This window comes from Sparassis crispa, assembly GCF_003851025.1.
Source record: "Sparassis crispa DNA, contig_000013F, whole genome shotgun sequence".
In the NCBI taxonomy this organism is placed as follows: Eukaryota; Fungi; Basidiomycota; class Agaricomycetes; order Polyporales; family Sparassidaceae; genus Sparassis; species Sparassis crispa.
In genome coordinates, this window is record NW_020939760.1 from 661,108 (window position 1) to 679,521 (window position 18,414).

Here is an 18,414-nt window from a genome sequence, read left to right on the forward strand (position 1 = left end):
GAATAGGTCAAATGCGCTTCTGCGAGAGCGCAATTCCGCCACCATCCACAGTCGTGACTTCCCGGATTTTAAGGTTCAGATTCGCAGAAGCTACTGTCACACGTCGTGAGCAGCTTCCTCGAGCTCTTTCACAGGAGCGCTTTGATGTCCGCATGGCCGTCAGTTTAGCATCGCTGCGCCTTACGTGAATCTATCAAGAACAATGGACACACCCAGCCACAGCCATGCTCAAAGAATCTGGGTCCGTGCTCATGGCGTCTGACACGCTAGTTAATTGGCTGTTTGTGAACTGCGGGGATCTTCCAGCGATGCAGATTTGTCGACGATCGATGGTTACTGTAGTGCTTTGACACGTTGGTGCCTGGAGACGTTGAGACAAGCAGACACGTAGCCTCGTGATCGCATGCAGTGTGACCGTAGAGGGACGAAGTGCGGAATTCTCTGGTAGAGACACAAAAAAGTTCACTTGTCAGTCAATGACTTTCCTCCTCCAGTCCATCTGAAAAGCGTGAGATTCACCCTCTCATCAGAAGTAAGCAAAGATAATTCAAGCGAGATAGGCTTACATAGTGATCATTCGAGACGCTTGCTGATGCACAACGGGAGTGGGTATGCGGTGTTGAGGCGGGGAGATCCTGTTACAGGCAGCGGGTCAGACATCGCCAGAGCCTGATTGTAGAAAAAACCTTGTTTTCTTCAAAACTTTGGCTTCTCACAATATATGACCATGGATGGGTGCAGAAAGTGTGTTAATGGCGTCGCCGTGACCGTCGCGGTAAAGCGGAGCAACTTGAACTTGAAGCGGAATTGGCGGAACGCGTAACATTGACGCGACGTGACAAGTCACCTGATCGCAGCAACGCCAGCTTTCACCGCCTGGCTTAGGCTAATAAATTAAATAATTGCCCACTGGGCCATGGCTATCCAGACTCCAACTCATGTACGGCTGACTAACCCATAACGCTTGATGATGTATATCGCGGATTCGATACGAGGAACAGGCATCCACGGTTCCACCCTACACATATGCATAAAACGAGGGCGGGAGCATAGAATATCATAGCGAAAGGCTTATACCGACGCTATGCAGTGAGTGATATAGTCGATTGCACAGGATTCCACAGTCTCGCACATGCATTTGATGACGCCCGTGACTGCTGGCACCATGCTAACCCGGACAGGATTTGCAGGCAATGCCTAGCTGTGCAGTGTACGTGGCACTCGCTATAAAACAACCGCGACGTCCGTGCCCACACTGCAGATAACCCGTAAACCCTATGAGTCTCCTTTCACTTAACGAGGATGCCCTTCTCCTCCTCGTATCCTTCCTCAGCAGCCAAGATGCGCTCCGTCTTTCCGAGACCAGCCGGAAAGTCCATCTCATCGGCATACAGCAGGCTCTCTCCTCAGTCACATTGACCATGCCCCACCAACTCCCCTTATTGCACAAATTTCTTCTCTGCCCCTCGGCTGGTCACCACATCCTGTTTTTGCGCCACTTGCGGACTAGGTGGAACGTTTGGGGAGTCAACGCGCGTCCCGATTTCTCCAACATCGCCCTCTTAGCAGACATTCTTGAGCAGGCCCTCAGACTCAAGTCTGTCTGTCTCCACATATTTGATGAACTCATCAAGGCCGAACCGCGCATCCTATCAGCGCTCGTGGCGCTCGACGGTCTCGAAAACGTCGAAGGGATACGCACCCGTAGTTTCACCCTGGAGTCGCTCCACAGGTTCCGTAGCGGGCTGAAGAAGCTCCGTCTTTGCTTTGCAGACGAGTACTTCTACGGTGGTGTTCAACTCGCCCGACCAGCATCGTACTTCGGGCAGTTGTCCGTCCTCCGAGAACTTGAGGACCTCGACCTACATAATCTCAGGATCACATATGACGAGCCAGCAAGTCAGTACACCGTGCAGCCGTACGCGGGACCGCGCTGGCCAGCAATACGGCATCTTACCCTATCCACTGTCTCGATACCGGCACCCTTGCTTGCGTACGCGTTTCCCAACGTGGAGCATGCCGCGTTAGACAACGTCGCGATCACCGATGTGGCTGCGTTGCAATGGATCACTCCAGAAGATACCACCCGGATGCATGCTGCACCAGTCCATTCGATCGACCTCGATGCAACGTATGGATATTCCTTGTACGGTCTCAAAGATTGGCATGTCGATGTCCTTCGGACCATGTCACCCTTTCTACTCTCGGTAACCGCTGCTCCACTTATGGACTCATGGCCAGAACTCATCCAACTTGCACCGAGACTCAAATACTTGTACGCGCGACTGAATACGGGCCAGATGCTTATCACTGAATCTCAGTCTAACCTGGTTCAGAAATGGCTAGTAAGCATGACCAGCTTGTGAAACAATATTGAATTTTTAACTTAGCCACCAGGACACCGTGCCTGCACTACTGCCGTCAGGTGTGATTTGCGTTCGGGTCTACGTGCAAGACCCCGGGCAATACTGGCACGATGAAATAAGAGACAAGGTCTTCAACGCCGTCCCATCTGTTTGGTACATCGCAGCGCAATCGGTGCACTACCGAGAGGACTCGCCAGAGAGTGATGTCATATGGTGGCGAGTTGACAGGACAGCTGACACCCGGAGATTGGTGGAGATCTCACGGGAGGCAGGCGCAGGAGTGCATGCCTACCTGCATTCTGGAGAATTCGAGAAGCGGGTTCGAGATGATGGTTAGTCTAACCTATTTGTGTGAGAGAGCATGCTCAGTACATATACTGATTCATCTTGTTTTATTCAAGATGCATCTATTCCTGTTTTCGGATGAGGGATGGGGCCAGTGTGTTGGCTTCTTAGATACTATCTCCCTTTCCCGTTGGTTGCGGTACTGTACTGTATAATTGATTCTTCTAGGTCTTCTCCATACGCCAGGCCGACCTTGAAAACAAGGTGACCAGCAGGTATCATCGGCGATGCAGTCGACATTCTAAGTCGCTGCTCCCGAACTTCCTGACCAGATCACTGGGGATAAGACGCATGCAGACTGAGAAGATGGTTACCGGGACTTACAAGTTCGGCGGCTACTTACCAGTACCGCCGATGTATATATACTGCAGGGATTATACATTACGCGGAATCTATACATGGTAAACACTAGAAGACAAGCTGGCAGGGATCAAACATGCATATGGATGGGCACACATTTAGCCTGACTACACCGGGAACGCTGTCGTCAACGAGACGGCGACGATGAAGGTCCTTGCGTATCCTGCTTTCAACACAAGTGAACTCTTCACCTCCACAACTACTCGGTCACCACCAGTAGACACGTCTTTGACAGTATAATCGGGTTTTATGCTCGACCCGATTTCCGTGGACACCCTAACGTACCCTATCGGCATTCTCGAATTTACTGTAAAATGGGTAGATGCGAGGTTGGTCTTATATTGAAGATGTCACAAAGGGAACTCACGACGCAGCATATAATCCTGGATAGGGTGTAGTATGGTCGTTTGCCAAGTGGTCACTTGTGATGTGCTCAGAGGTCTCGGGAATGTTGACAAGGCCGGATTTATTAGTGACATATCCTTGTTCAATGGGCTTTGTCCTTTCCAAAGTATCTTCCATATCCTGAATGTACCGGTCCGTGAAATCGGGATCGCGTTCAATCCAGCTCAATCGCGGGAGGAGCTCCAGTTCACTGAACGTCGGAGACTCGATGTCACTTTTTCTTTTTCTCGGATAGAGGAAGTGACGGAGGGAAGTCGACCTTCGCACAAAGCTGTTCCAGGAGGTTCTTGTAACCTAAGTCTCTGACGAGCCGGTCAGCATCTGGATGCGTGGTATATTCGGGTTCTACATCCCGGACAAGAGGGAAGATCTTATGGTGGGGAGTAAAATATCTGTGGGGAACAGTGGCAGACTGCATGGCAATGACGTGGTTCAAATGGGTGCGAAATTAAGCACTGGAACACTTGGGCTACAGAAAGTGGTCACACCTCGCGCGTGTCACATCGAGCGTGGTTCAAGCATGTCACATCGGACATGGTCACGGTTCAATTTCTAGGTTCTCTTTCGTTCACAACGACTACAATATCCACAACTATTCTACACTACGCAAATTCTAATATGTATTTCTCTGTATTCTCTTTTGTAGCGATCTGTGTGGCGACTCTCGCTCGGGCAGCGGTTCTGGTAGACTCCAACACCAACGACCTCATGCCCTATTCCGTCTTTTCCCCGTTCTCGCTCGGACTGAACAGGACTTATACACTTATGGAAGTTCTCGACATCTCTGGTGTCGAACAGTCACTGCCGCAGTGTCCGAACAAAGTCATCCCGCAGGCCCACCAGAAGCGCAGTCCTTCGCCGAGCGAAAATACGCCTTCGAATCTTAGCCCGACTCCTGCACCCACGGGGCAGTCGACATCTTCCACTACGGTGCACATTAACAGTGAGGGTGACTTTGCCCTGTTACTGCCCGCCACCCCAGGAGGTATGCCCAGTCGCTTAGTTCATGTTGATCACGCTGACACCCGCATATAGAGCTTATTTCCAGTGCCGAGAGTGATGGGGTCTCATTCTGCACCAGCGATAGCTCCGACCCCACATGTTCGAGACGAATGGAAAGCGGGTTCATCACGGCTGCAGCGATCACCCGTGCCGACGACGGCTCCTGGATCCAAGTCGGTATTTTCCACGAAGTTAGTCTATGTCCCCGCCTGACTGATCGAGCCTCAAGGTAACGGGATGCATCGACACGAGCAAGTCCTCTCTCAGCGCTTCGGACGACGGTGGTCAGTTCGACGTGCGCTTCCCCAATGGTGCACAATGCACCTACGGTGGATACGGCGCAAGCTTCATTGAGCAGTGCGTACCTCGCCACCTCGCCCTCCTCGCAGTGCCGATGGCTTACCACATGCCCTCAGGGTCGAGCCGTCCTCGAACCGCTTCTGCCTTCGCTGCTGCAAGTCGGCCAACGACCAGGAGAACTGCAACTCGCACCAAGATACCGCGGGCTGCGTCACAGCAATTCCCGGCACATACGATTTCCCTAACCTCGGAATCAGCTGCTCCTGAGCCTTACTCTGCGCGTCTTGTTTATGGTGCCTTGCTCGTGTCGCTTCGGCTATTACCCTCGTTTACCTTCGCTTGTCTACGGCGGCCTTCTCCCCCTACACTAGGCACGGATCTCAGTGTGCTGCTCACACGACTGTCTCGTGGACGACGGACTCTGTATGGTGTATTCTCGTCTTCTCGTGCATCGCGTCGTGCGCTTGTCTTGTGTCCCGGCTAAAGTCACTTCCATTTCTTCCATCACGTAGATCCGATGAAACCACTGTACTGTATCTGCTAGATTTGTATCAGTAGTCCGTTTCCCCATCAGTCCGTCGCGTTCAGAGGATAACCCAATGAATTCTCGAGGTGCGTTAGTATACATGATGCACACGCGTGCATGCGTGATGATAGAGGCGGGATAGCGTTACATAGACTACATAGACTATAGACACAGTTCGTGGCGTGGGCAAGATGCAATATAGTACAACGTCCGACGCGTCCATCAGGTAGATAGTCCGTGCACAGGCGTCATCATGAGGACATGATGAATAGAGAGCGTCGAGAGCGAGAGCAGGGTACAGGGTGCAAGAAGTACTGAGCAATAACGACGAGGAAGAAGCAGAAACCACGAAGCAAGGGCCAAGAAAGCGAGCAGCACCTGCGAGAATTTTGGGCCGGTATCAAACCGGAACGGACACAGACCACATATCACCGAGTCGCCAGAGCGCCTCGCCTCACGTCTTCGCGAAGACGAGCTTCCCTGCGCCCGCTCCAGGGCCGCTCTTGTCGACCTCGACGCCGACGAGACGCGTCTTCTCGCCGAGCCAGTCGACGCGGCGCACACCGCCCTCCCAGCCGCCGCCGAGGCGCGTGCACCGTCGCTCATACGCGCGGGTCACCTTCTGTTGTGCGCGGCTACCGTGTCCCAAGGCCTCCCACTCCTCCGGAGTCACCGGCGCCATAAGTGTTGTGTGCACGGCATACAGAACGTCGAGCACTGTTAGCGTCTCGCCCTTGGAGCCGGGAGAGGGCCCGATGGTGAAGCGTGCGCCGCGCGCTGAGCTCGAGCTGGCACCGACGATGACAGGCCACGGGAACTTGTGTGAACGCAGGACCAGTCGGGAACCCGCAGAAGTCGCGGGTTCTGTCGCGGGCTGTGCGAGGGTGTGTGCGGGGATGGCAGAGTGTGTTGCACGATCGAGGACGGTCCGTGCAGAGGGTGTGAAGGTCACATCGTAGGTGATGGGGGCACGGTGAAGGCGTGTGTAAGCGAGTAACGGATGCATGTGCAGTGCGGGTGTGCGAGGCCGCGAGTACGTGGAATGAGTAGAAGGGGCCTGAGAGTACGCGACAGAGCGGGCAGGAGACTGGCCGCGTACTGAGCCAACTGAAGCGAAGATAAGAGGATGCACCAAGCCACAAAAAGGAAAGATGAGACTTACAGGAGGAAGCGCTTCCGGCACTGCCAACCGTTTGCCAGCTCTGATTCTGTTTGAGGATAGGGCGCGCGTTCACGTACCGCGCCCCGTGCCCCATGTCTGAGCTCGAGGATTTCGTATGAGGTCGGTATAGTGACGTGCTGGAGTTCGAGCGCGAGCTCGGTGGAGTCATGTACGCCGTTGTAGGAGTGTACAGAGCATAATTCGCTAAAAGCGATATCGCCAGAATGAGCGCCTGTCACTCCACAATATAGAAGAACCGTACCTGGCTCTCTTTTCTTATAACTTACACTGCGTTGGACGTGTTGACGAGGTTCCGCAGGATGAGGGGCGTTCGCATTGTGCTTGCCGTAACCGAGGACAGTCCTTGTATCAGTACTCGTTGTGTATCGGAGGGGCGACGGTGCCGATTGCAGGTTAGTGTAGCTGTAGCTGCGTTGGTGCGATGGGTTCGGAGTGTTCATCATGCCAGCGGGGGCATAGATGGGGCATGGTGCAGATTGAGCGCTCGGGCGCCTGGAGGACTTCGTACGCTCTGACGAAGAATGACCGCCTGAACCACCAAAGATGAATCGCAAGTATGAAGGCATGCCGGTATCGACGAGGAAAGTTCAAGCGATAGCGTATCGTGGTGGCAATTGAAGAGTAGAATAGGTATATACACAACCGACACAGAGAGTAGAGGAGGCTTGACGTCCAGGCAGAATGATGCTGGGATGGGGAAGGTCGGCGATACAGGAGCGGTCTTATATACCGAATGGACGACGCAATGAAACGTACCCCGCTTCGACCTGACATACAAACACGACCTGTGCGCGCCAAGATCTGGACCTTGAAGCTTCCCGCAATGATTCGCCAGAGAATGCCCCGGATTGAAAAGGTCTTGAAAGGAGCCTGGGTCCGTCGGTAGTGTTGCCGGCCAAATCAAAGAAGCACATCGACGTCCTTGACCCATCCGCAAACTCCGTATCTCGTCAGGTATTACGCACTTCGTTAATCCTAACAGGGACAGGCCAATGAGAGAATGACAGCACGAGGGAAAGTTGAGGCTTGAGGTAAAAGAAATGATACAAAAAATGTGATTGGCGGTGCAGAACGTCCAGCAGCAGGCCGCCCAAGCGACCCGGCACAATCATTGCCTTCGAGAACATCAAGGCTGCCTCGTGGAGTAGGCGTGTCACCCATTTTAGGGCCGGCGCGACAAGCGCAGAGTGCCTCAACCGACAGAGGTGCGGACCCGCCGACCTGTTGTACGCTTTCAGACCGACGATCGAAGGGCGAGGTCGTCGTGTATCAGCATGCACCCTCTTCAGTTGACACTTTGAAGCAGCCGAAACCTTTGCCCTCTGTCCAGGACCGATAAGCCGCGCAGCAGTTTGAAAAACAGGACAAGAAGGCAACGCAACAGACATTCTGACGACACAATGTCGGTAAGGCGCTCCTGTAGGACGGAGGAATCAGATGACGCACGAGCGACAACATCGGTGAGTTCCTCCCGGTAAGAAGTTCTTAACGATGTCAAATAAACTGGTCCAGACTGTTTCATTTGTGATCGTGACCCTCGAATCGGGCCTCATGAACGAGATACAGATTGCTGTAGATCTCGTTCGAAATCTCCGTTGCGTGTGTTAGGGCATGGAGTGCCGCCAGCATTACCGAGTATCCATGTTGTGTCGAGGATTTCTCTTGCCGCATGACGAGTGTTGGGCATAGGGGCTGAGAGATAAGTGAACGTATCAGAGGAGAAGACAGCGCCATGTGGATCTGTAAGGGAAACGAGCGATCCCAGCAAGTAGTTGACCGATAGCGAACGAATGCCCACATTCTGCGCTGACCAATTCGTTCTAGACCTTCAGGCATTGACCCCAGATGCTACAACACCCAATCCAGGACGTAGCGCAATACCAAGAGCCATTATCTCGAAGTCGAACTGACCGCGGACGTGGAAAGATCGCGGGAACGTAGGTTCTACGGCCTTAAGGAGGGCAACACGCGAGGAAGCAATATGAGGATACCAAGGCCCAAGATCGCGAAGCATGTTTGAGCACAGCAGTAGACTATGTGATGTCCAGATCGCCACGCTCCGGCGGCGGAGAAACGCACCGTTGCAGCGTTGCTGTAAAACGTCCACGAAGCAGGCTAAGTATATGCCACAGAATGTCCCTCGCTAGGCACAACATAATTCCCAAGAGCTAGCTGTGAGAACATATCTGGTCCAAAAACGACCTCCAGCTTGCAAATGGCAGACAGTGAAGGACAGTCTTGGTGAAGCCTAGAGTGTGGTCACCCCACCACAAATATCCGCCAACGAAATCAATTTCCAATGTGGAAGCGAATACCGTTTCGAACACGTCATCCATCGCGAGGACAATTGGGAGGGCCCGGGAGGCCGCTTCACAGGATGCACCACCAGCATGAGGCGAGATTATATGCACGCGGTGCACAGTCCCTACAATCGAGTTCGAGTTCACAAGGCATTGCACCTGAGGCCATTTTGCGTCCCAGTACCTGGGTTCTAGATGACCACTCAGTGGTTCCAAAGGTCTTTCAACGCACGACTTTAGTAGCACACGCCCACGAGCGGGGGAAGGCAAAATCGCTAAGAGTACCAGCTGGGAGCCTGTCGGTTCATGGCGTACACTGTCAGCGTGAAATGTTGCTTTCAACCCAGCGTAAAAGCAGGTTCTTGACCACCTACGGACTTTCCGTTTAAATTTCATCAGCATTGGGGAATCTCACAGGATAGAAGGGGACGTAACAGATGACATACTGTCCAATTCGAGGTGTACTGGAAACCTCAGAAGAAAAGTGGAAGTCTGGTATCACGCAACATAACGGTAACGATTTCCATCTTGCAAAGTAAGGACTAGACCCGGAAGGCTCAATCGCAACCTTGATATCACCTTCGTCAGATAGACTGTTCCCTCGTATGATAGACGCGAAATTGAGAACTGGTGAGGCATCTCTGCGACGGGTTGATGGATTCGTCTGAAGGAGTGATTGAACCCCCTCATGGAGTCGCTCAATGAAGCCTGAGTGGGCGACAGGCATTGATTGACTGTTTGCTTTCGGTAGCACCCCAGAACACGCTCGAGTGGTACGATTTCCTCTTTCGAATACAGTACAACAGGCGTGGAGATCGAGGGTTCGTGAATGAGTGTAATGAATACACCTCGCCAGCGGGAACGGCCCTTCTATACCGAGGTCAGAGATAAAAACGACAAAGGAAACGCAAACCCTACCTTGACTGGCTCCAGCAACGAGACGAAGTGCAGTTGATGAACTCGCTCCTTTTGATGCAGACTTGAATAAGGCAGAAGAGAGACTCCATCGGATAATAGTCAATACCGTATAGCGGAGGCAAAGAATAGGATCAAGCAGAGAAAATCTGACCGTTCAGACAATGAAGCCTGTGCATCGCAACGTCCGAGAAGGACCGTTCGCTCCGGATCAGGTTGCATGGTAATTTTTACTGGCAAGGGTACTTGGAGATAGCATAAGCCCGCAACCTGTAAAACTTAGGTGCAGCAAGACCGTACCTTCATTTCATGCAACACCAGAGATCCAAATGTCGGTCGTCGTGGTGTTCGATGTGGACGTGTCTGGACGTGTTCAATTTGTCGGATGGAAAAACGCTGGCTCACAGGCGCCCATAATAGTCACATGATTTGCCATTCAGACTGTCCTTCGGTGATACCGAGTCGTCAAGACTCAAGATCTTCCCTCTGGTGTCCTGCTCCTGTCTAGTTTACGAAGGTAGGCATCGTTTAGATCTATAGGGATATACTGCCCCGGAACTTTTGCCTGTGTTCTCATTCTCGTTTCATTCGCAGACCACGAATGTCAGGGGCATCCGAATGCTACCAAAACTCTCCAAAACTTCGCAGCATCCACGACTATTCCATTCCACCCAACACAAATATGCTCTGCGGCAGAAGCAGTTGCCGAAGAAACAAAATGTGCCCCCGCGCAACCCGATGCGACCGACAGCGGCAGGAGATCCCAAGACACAGGCACCAGTACAGGCACGAGAGCAAAGAGAGGAGGGACCTATATCGCACGGTGAGTGTATTTCTTATACATCTCAAAGCAATTCTTGACCTTTTGTAGCAGTTAAACGGAACGAGCTCGGTGTGCAGCTCTTATCTCGCAAGCTGCACGAGCAGATATTCCGCAACGTCTCTTTCCCTGCGCCCAACAAAAAATATGTGGAGATCGCCCAGGAGCATCTCCGCATGCATGGTCTTGACCCGTCTCAAGGCGTCGTCCTGCCCGACACGTCTTTCGTCCTTCCGCCTCTGCAAGGCCGTACTCTCGACCAGCATTTCTACAGCATCGGTGCCAGCGCGGCGCAACCCTGGCTCAGGATGGCGAACGAACTTGCGGGTGCGGAGTTGCCGCCGAGACCAGAGCAGTGGGATATCCAGGCAGGCTGGACCAAGTACGAATATTTCTCTGACGGCTCAAGCTGCAGTTCGCATGTCGAGTTTCCCATGCATGAAGGTCGGCCGGAGCAGATGCTCGTCTTCGACGTGGAGACCATGCCGGAGTACAGTCCTTACGCAGTCATGGCGTGTGCAGCGTCCAAAAATGGGTGGTATTCATGGATTTCACCGTGGCTATTGGACCAGACGGAAGAAGTCAGGAACCTGATACCTATTGGCGATTCCACGGTACCACGCGTAGTCGTGGGCCATAATGTCTCATACGATCGTGGCAGGATACTGGAAGAATATAGTATCGACCCTACTGGGACACGGTTTCTGGACACGATGGCGCTTCATGTCGCCATCAAGGGAATATCGTCTCACCAGCGCCCTGCGTGGAACCAGTACCGCAAGTCGAGGGAGAAGGAACAGGAGCGGAAAGAAGAGGCGGTAGACGCTGTCATGGAACTCATGCGAGAAGGGGAAGAGAAGATGCAAGAGGAGCAAGACTCCACGAAAAAGGAAGAGCTTCAGCGGCTACTCCATGAAATGGAGGAAAGCCTGCCCCTACTACAGGCAGTAGACTTTCTAGACACGGAAGAGGAGGAGATCTCGACCAAGCGTTGGGAAGACCTTACATCCGCTAATTCGCTCGCGGACGTCGCCAAGCTGCATTGCGGCATTATCATGGACAAGGAGGCGCGTAACGACTTCATGAAGTGTACTCCGGCCGAAATATTGGAGAACGTACAGGACTATCTAAACTATTGCTCCAACGACGTTGCTGTCACGCACGCCGTATTCTCCAAGACCCTTCCTGCATTTCTCACCGCATGTCCCAGTCCGGTGTCCTTCGCCGGTATCCTAACCATGGGTTCAAGCTTACTGACCGTCAATGAAGAGTGGGAAAATTATCTAGCAAATGCCGAGCGGACATACAAGGAGCTGGAGGACAAGGTCAAACAGCGTCTGCTGGATCTCGCGCACGAAGCGAAGAACATGATGGAGGGCGAACGGTGGCGAGACGATATCTGGTTAAGTCAGTTGGACTGGACCCCGAAGGTCGCAGGAAAATCGAGAGGCGTCCTCCCCGACGAAAGCGCCGCCACCGCGAGCCCTGCCGAGGTACGTCTTTGAATACGCTGTTATATCTCGTTTCCGATGCGGTTTGTCTAGACCGCACCAGTAGAGCCGACGATGTCGGAGATTACAGAACTGGTTCACTCAGACCATATCCCAGCATGGTATCAGGAATTGCTCACACTAGGTCCTCTCGATAGAATCGTTATCAACCGCATCCTGCCTTTGCTTTTGAAACTTTCCTTCGACGGCTACACACTACATCGTTCCACCACCGAGGGATGGCACTACGTGCGGGATGGCCAGCCCATGCGTTTGCCGACAGCAAAGTCGAAGGTGCTCACTGTTCTAGGAGGATCGCATGGCGTGCCGAATTTGCAGTCCAACCGCTTGACGTCTATCGATAGGGACCTGGCGATGAACATCTCGACCGGCGACACCTCGTCTGATGTCGCGAAGCGAGTCCTCGATCTCGCGAAGCGGACAGCAGAACTGGAGCCATCGCAGGCGGTGCAGGACTCTTGGCTGCAACAGCTCAACTGGAAAATGATGTCCCATTCCCTTGATCCCTCCGGTCAGCCTGCCGCCCCAAAGAAAGCGAAGTTATCTACGAAGCCGAAGCCGAAGCCGAAGCCCCCACCCACGCTCTGGCCGAAATGGTATTGGGATCTCGCAAGACCCAAAAAGGACGCTCTGCCCGGAAGCCTTGACTTGACCGTTCGTAACCGTCTTGCACCGTTGTTACTGCGACTTTCCTGGCAAGGCTGGCCGCTAGTTCACTCCCGTCAGCATGGTTGGACGTTCCGTGTGCCCCTCAGCGAAGGCTTTGAGACCCGCACGAAAGCGCTGGAGTTTGCAGATTCTGCGGACGGCACGCTGCACGATGCGAGTGCGCGAGGAGAGTATGTGTTCTACAAGCTGCCGCACAAAGACGGGGATAAGGCGAACGTAGGAAACCCGCTGGGGAAGACGTTCATCAAGTATGCGCAGGACGGCACGCTCAGGAGTCCCGGCGACGAAGCGAAGGACGCGCTCGACATGAACGCTCAGTGCAGCTACTGGATCAGTGCACGAGACCGCGTGCTGAACCAGATGGTTGTCTGGCAGGACGAGCGCGTCAACGTCGGCGTCGCGCAGCCTCAGGATCCTTCGAAAAAGTGGGGCATCATCCTGCCTCAGGTCATAACCATGGGCGCCGTGACCCGCCGCGCGATTGAGAAGACATGGCTAACGGCCAGCAACGCCAAGGCGAACCGGGTGGGGTCCGAGCTCAAGGCGATGGTGCGCGCGCCAGAGGGGTACGCGATCGTGGGTGCCGACGTTGATTCGGAGGAACTGTGGATCTCCAGCGTCATGGGCGATGCACAGTTCGGCCTGCACGGCGCGACGGCGATCGGATGGATGACACTCGAGGGCACCAAGGCGGCGGGGACCGATCTGCATTCCAAGACCGCGAGCATCTTGGGCATCTCGCGTGATCAGGCCAAGGTGTTCAACTACTCGCGGATCTACGGGGCGGGCATGCGTCATGCCCAGCTGTTGTTACTGCAGTCCAACGCTGGGATGCTGCCCGAGCAGGCTCAGAAGCTCGCGCAAAACCTGTACGCGTCGACAAAGGGCAGGAACACGCACCGCCCCGACTTGTTCGGGCGCAAGTTCTGGTACGGTGGCTCAGAGAGCTTCGTGTTCAACAAGCTCGAAGAGATCGCGCTGTCGGACCAGCCGCAAACTCCCGCACTCGGGTGTGGAATTACGTACGCGCTGTCAAAGGAGTACCTGCCTGCTACCTTCGGCGCGGACTACATGCCCTCGCGTATCAACTGGGTGGTGCAGTCCTCCGGCGTGGACTATCTGCATCTCCTCATTGTCGCAATGGAGCATCTCATCACCAAATACAACATCCACGCGCGCTATCTCATTTCCGTGCACGATGAATTGCGCTACTTGGTGAAGGAGGAGGATCGGTACAGAGCTGCGCTGGCACTGCAGATTGCGAATCTATGGACTCGCAGCCTGTTTGCGTTCAGGTTGGGCATGGACGACCTACCTCAGGGTGTTGCCTTCTTCTCCGCAGTGGATATCGACAAAGTGTTGCGTAAAGAGGTGGACATGCCCTGTGTGACGCCATCGCAGCCGGTCCCTATTCCACCAGGCGAGAGCCTCGACATCGCGAAAGTGCTGCAAAAGACGAACGGCGGTTCGCTGTGGCCGGACGGTGCGCCGATGTCGGAGGACGACAAGATTACCAGTGGGGGCAGTTTTGTCGACTATCGCAATCCGGACTGCTTGAAGTATCGCGCAGACAGTGTCGCCTGGCTGCAGGCTCAGGCGACGTCGGACTTCGAGGAGATCAAAATTCTGGCTCAGCAGTATACTGGCCAGAAGGGCAGAGGGGGGAAGAAAAGCAAATTTACTAATGCCAACGGGCTCAACCGCCTGAAGAAGGTGCGGGCTCTGGGTGATGGGGATGGTGTTGACTGGACGAACACCATCGAGCAGTTGCTGAAGTCTCTGGATATTCATCCGTGATTCGTTTTCTGTGGAGTTCGCATGCGTAACTTATTGATCCTATTGTATGTTCTGAGTAATCCGTAGCATATACCACGCTTGTGTTTGCCAAACAAGACCCGAGTCATTTTTCTGATGTGGTCCACTGATAAATGCGATTTGCATAGGGTTACGATTTTTTTCCCAGCGGTCGCCGCCGTCCCGCCCGATAAGCAGGCCGAGTCGGGGAGTGGCGGGGAAAGTGACGGCCCGCACCGTGCCCACTGCCCTACTGCCGAAGTGTCGGTGCGCGGTGGACAAGGTGAGACCACACATGTCGCACCGCCCGTGTCCCGCCGAGGTGCCGACGCGCTTCTCCATCACGAGTGTCGGGCGGGAGGCGCGCGATACCCAGAAAGGCATGTCGGGATCTATCCATAAAAGGGAATTTGCGACGGCGCGGGATGAAAATTACCCGAAACGGCAGTGATGGATGCGATAATGTGTCCTTGGACTGTGACCATCACGTCGGCCGCGCGGCGGGAGGCGATGACTCGCCCGTTCTCCCCGACCACCGAATATTCCATTGTCCACGCCCGCGGACGCGCCAGGCCTCACCGTATAAATCCCCCGCCCCCCGCCCGACATGGCCTTCACCCGAACACCCACCGCCCCTCCCCGCCCGCGCCCCGACACCCACACATTTATTCTCCATCTTCTCCTCCTTTAGGACATCCTCACAATGGCTAACGTACCAAATGCGCCATACCGACAACCGCTCCCGCTGCCTCCGACCACCTACCCCCCGCCGTCGGCGACCTTCCCCGGAATGGCGTACCCACAGATGGGTGCCCCGCCGGCCGCGCCGGCTGGATACACCGTTTTAAGTGAGTTGTCCGAATATAGGTGTCACTCCCGGCGCTGACCCCTCCGCAGACGGCCTCTTGACTCCGCCGGCGAGCCCGGCGGGCGGAATCAGAGTCTACGATGCGTTGCATATCGGCGTCATAAAAGTCAACCTCGCGCGGTCTTTGTCCCGCCAACTTGAACGATTTGCCAACATGCTGAGCCATCCGGCGGTGTCACCTCCAGTTCCGAGTATGGTCGTTGACGTGCTGGAGTGGGGGTTACTGCATGTAACGGTCGTGGGTGCGCACGGTGGCCGCGCATTCGTGACCGTTCATGATGTGCTCTCTCAGGTGGCGGGGGCTCTGCAAGAGCCAGCAGATGAGGCGTATGTAGGGCGCTTTAGCCCAGATGCCCGCCGTTACGCGCGAAGCAACCCCCAGCTGCGGCGTGTCGACATGCTCGGCCCATGCACCATGACGGGAGGTCTGGAAATTGGCTTCGACAGTAAAGGCAGCGTGCGCTACCTTCTCCGTCTCACGCAGTAATATTCGTCGCAAGCGCGGACGCACTGTGGAATTTGGACTCGGCTTGTACACAACCAACCCCATCTGTATCTTCTACGATCCCTGTATCCTTGGACTGTATTTTCGGACTGTATTTATAGCGCTGCTGCCGTCGTCAACGCGGCGTAGGAAAGTTCGACGTTTCCTGTGTCGCGCTGACAAGATACTCCCCCATCACTATTATGATTGGCCTCCCTCCCAGCTCTACTCTCCACATTACTGTTCTCAATAATGTTTCGCAGTTGTATCTGGCCATTATTCTGCTCGCTCACATCCCCTCTCGGTCAATGTCATCCGTTTTCGGGTCACTGAGCGTACTGCATTGATGCTGCAGTACTACAGAGATCGGCTGAGAAGGACAACATACGTACCATACTTCATCATTTGTATCTGTGCTGCATGCCTCAAACATAAAACAAAGTGAAAACCGACATGCAGACCTGTCCAAAATCATATCCCATTGCGGGAAAATGGTGCCCAAAGTGCCTCATATTCCCATTAGCCGACTCGAACGACTGACCTCGTCATGGATTACTGCCATCCTGTTATACTAGTGACGCGCTCTACCAACTGAGCTAAACGGGAAACAACTTATTTCGTCTCAACTTAGTATACTGGGGCCCGCATGCATCTGTACCATTAATCTTGATCAATCTGGCACAGCATGGAATAATTCCCAAAAGCAGTTGTATACACAGTCCATATCCATGATACACTCTGTGCAATGCTTGTCAGCAGGATAGCACCATCATTCAGAAGGAAGTAGATGTGCTGCTCTTGCATGCTTGGTGTGGGTGCTGCGATCGTAGTGGCATGCTGCAGACTAGGTGTTAGTTTGATCACAGTGAACAGTCCAGGAGGGGACACACTTGGTCGGAGGGTATATTCATAATGGGCAGTAGCCCTGACCACCATGTTCGTAAAGTTGTGCACAGTGACAACTATTTGTAATCCTTAATTAGTGTTCACTGTAGATGCACGCAAAGCAGATATTAAAACATGTACATACTGGACATGATAGCAGTTCGTGCATTGCATCATCATAGATAGAGAATGGTCCAATACACTATTATGTTCATCGGTCCTGCACCAGTGTGAAAGGAAAATATACCTGTCAGTCAGAATGTGCATGTAGGGTTTGGATAGCTAATGTCGTGTATAGTGGCCTGACATCATGACCTGTAACTGTGTAAATTGTAGAAAAGGTACTTCTGAAAATATCACCTTTACTTAAATCTTTCTAATGCTATGCTTAACTCACCTGGAAAAGCCTTGCCTGTTACTGGAAATCGATATAAGAGTCTTAAGGTTGCAAACTGAGTAGAGAGAAGGGGGGAAAAAGATGAAGACCATTCAATGGCAAGCTGAGCACCTTATATACATGACACTCTCCCCAACTCTATCTCAGATTGGGGCTTCAATGAGCTCTAATAGGTTCATTTTTAAAGTATATGGTGAGGGAGAAAAACAATGTCATAGGAGTCGATAAAAATGATAAGAGGCAAGTGTCAAAAGAGAAAAGCTTGTTACTAATAATGGTACTAAGTTGTGCAGCCCTTTCTGTGACATACTCTATACTCAGCTGTTTTTCTGGTACTTAGGCATCATTGGGGTCTTGTGGGATGCTAGAAGTCAATGCAGGAGTTGTCTCTATATGCGAGTCACATTTCAGGCTCTCAACAGAAGTGGAGAGCTCGACTATGTCATCTTTATGCACCAGATGGCTACAAATCTACCAGAGTCATTTGATGTTACATCATACAAAGGTAGAGTCGAACAATGAGTATAGTATAAGAGAGAAAGGGAGAGGTTCAAGAAGAAGAAAATGAGAATGTGTAATTTCTGTACTGACTCACTATTATGCCATATTGATCTAAAAAGTATCTTGCAAGAATAATCACTCAGTCCATTTTATTTCTCTACCACACCAGCCTCTTTGTGGCACTTAGGATAAGCACTTACATCTTAACAGGAAACTAATGTGTGTTAAACCTTTTGAGTATGATAGTGGAGAATGAGGTGACACAAGTGCCTATGAGTAGTTTCAGGTAGACACACTAGAGTGCAGAATGACTGAGAATTCACATCTAAGTTTAGTAGGTGAGTCATACTTACTGTTAGAAAAAAATCATCATTTTGTGTCAATATGTGGCCTGTTTTGCAATTACATATCTTATTGCATTACCATTGAGGAGGGCACTGATAATAGCATGTACTGCTCTTCTTAGTTGTGTGGCCTATAAAGAGAGGGTCCAACATGTGATGCATGATAGTGATGTTATTCATGTATAGTGTAAAGCTTCCCACAGCCACTATCAGTACTGGCAAATCACTTACCAGGACTGTCATGGTATATATGAAGATTATTAGTATGTACAGAGTTCTGCAGAAGTAGAATCAAGTGAATTTTGTGCAATTTGGTGTAAAATCACTGAAAGCAATGAAGAGATTAGGCAGCAGCAGCCTTAAGGGTAGGCTAAAATGGATATTTTCCATTTAGACAGAAATTGGTGAAACTGGTCACAATATCACCACTACAATGTCA

The 18,414-nt window shown here is 52.6% G+C and overlaps 6 protein-coding genes and 1 non-coding gene across 7 annotated transcripts; 4 read left to right on the top strand and 3 right to left on the bottom strand.

The window, feature by feature from the left end:
- Positions 1–1,277: 1,277 nt before the first annotated feature.
- On the top strand, positions 1,278–2,793 carry SCP_1402390 (hypothetical protein; the record flags this gene model as incomplete). The annotated part of the gene is made up of 3 exons (XM_027763944.1): positions 1,278–2,345; positions 2,398–2,698; positions 2,768–2,793. 3 exons carry the CDS (start codon positions 1,278–1,280, stop codon positions 2,791–2,793), a joined length of 1,395 nt encoding a protein of 464 aa, XP_027619745.1.
- An 894-nt stretch (positions 2,794–3,687) lies between these two features.
- Positions 3,688–3,894, bottom strand: SCP_1402400 (hypothetical protein; the record flags this gene model as incomplete). Its single annotated transcript, XM_027763945.1, has 1 exon — positions 3,688–3,894. The coding sequence occupies one exon, from the start codon at positions 3,892–3,894 to the stop codon at positions 3,688–3,690; it is 207 nt and encodes a 68-aa protein (XP_027619746.1).
- Positions 3,895–4,184: 290 nt separating this feature from the next.
- On the top strand, positions 4,185–5,045 carry SCP_1402410 (hypothetical protein; the record flags this gene model as incomplete). Its single annotated transcript, XM_027763946.1, has 4 exons — positions 4,185–4,461; positions 4,512–4,651; positions 4,708–4,835; positions 4,895–5,045. The coding sequence occupies 4 exons, from the start codon at positions 4,185–4,187 to the stop codon at positions 5,043–5,045; spliced, it is 696 nt and encodes a 231-aa protein (XP_027619747.1).
- Positions 5,046–5,758: 713 nt separating this feature from the next.
- On the bottom strand, positions 5,759–7,053 carry SCP_1402420 (predicted protein; the record flags this gene model as incomplete). The annotated part of the gene is made up of 3 exons (XM_027763947.1): positions 5,759–6,411; positions 6,467–6,670; positions 6,729–7,053. 3 exons carry the CDS (start codon positions 7,051–7,053, stop codon positions 5,759–5,761), a joined length of 1,182 nt encoding a protein of 393 aa, XP_027619748.1.
- Positions 7,054–10,320: 3,267 nt separating this feature from the next.
- On the top strand, positions 10,321–14,499 carry SCP_1402430 (hypothetical protein; the record flags this gene model as incomplete). The annotated part of the gene is made up of 3 exons (XM_027763948.1): positions 10,321–10,525; positions 10,577–12,015; positions 12,067–14,499. The coding sequence occupies 3 exons, from the start codon at positions 10,321–10,323 to the stop codon at positions 14,497–14,499; spliced, it is 4,077 nt and encodes a 1,358-aa protein (XP_027619749.1).
- Positions 14,500–15,199: 700 nt separating this feature from the next.
- On the top strand, positions 15,200–15,851 carry SCP_1402440 (hypothetical protein; the record flags this gene model as incomplete). The annotated part of the gene is made up of 2 exons (XM_027763949.1): positions 15,200–15,344; positions 15,394–15,851. The coding sequence occupies 2 exons, from the start codon at positions 15,200–15,202 to the stop codon at positions 15,849–15,851; spliced, it is 603 nt and encodes a 200-aa protein (XP_027619750.1).
- A 510-nt stretch (positions 15,852–16,361) lies between these two features.
- SCP_t1402450 lies at positions 16,362–16,454 on the bottom strand. Its single transcript has 2 exons — positions 16,418–16,454; positions 16,362–16,397 (listed from the first exon to the last, which is right to left on the bottom strand). It is a non-coding gene; the product is annotated as a tRNA-Thr (tRNA).
- Between the last annotated feature and the right edge of the window lie 1,960 nt (positions 16,455–18,414).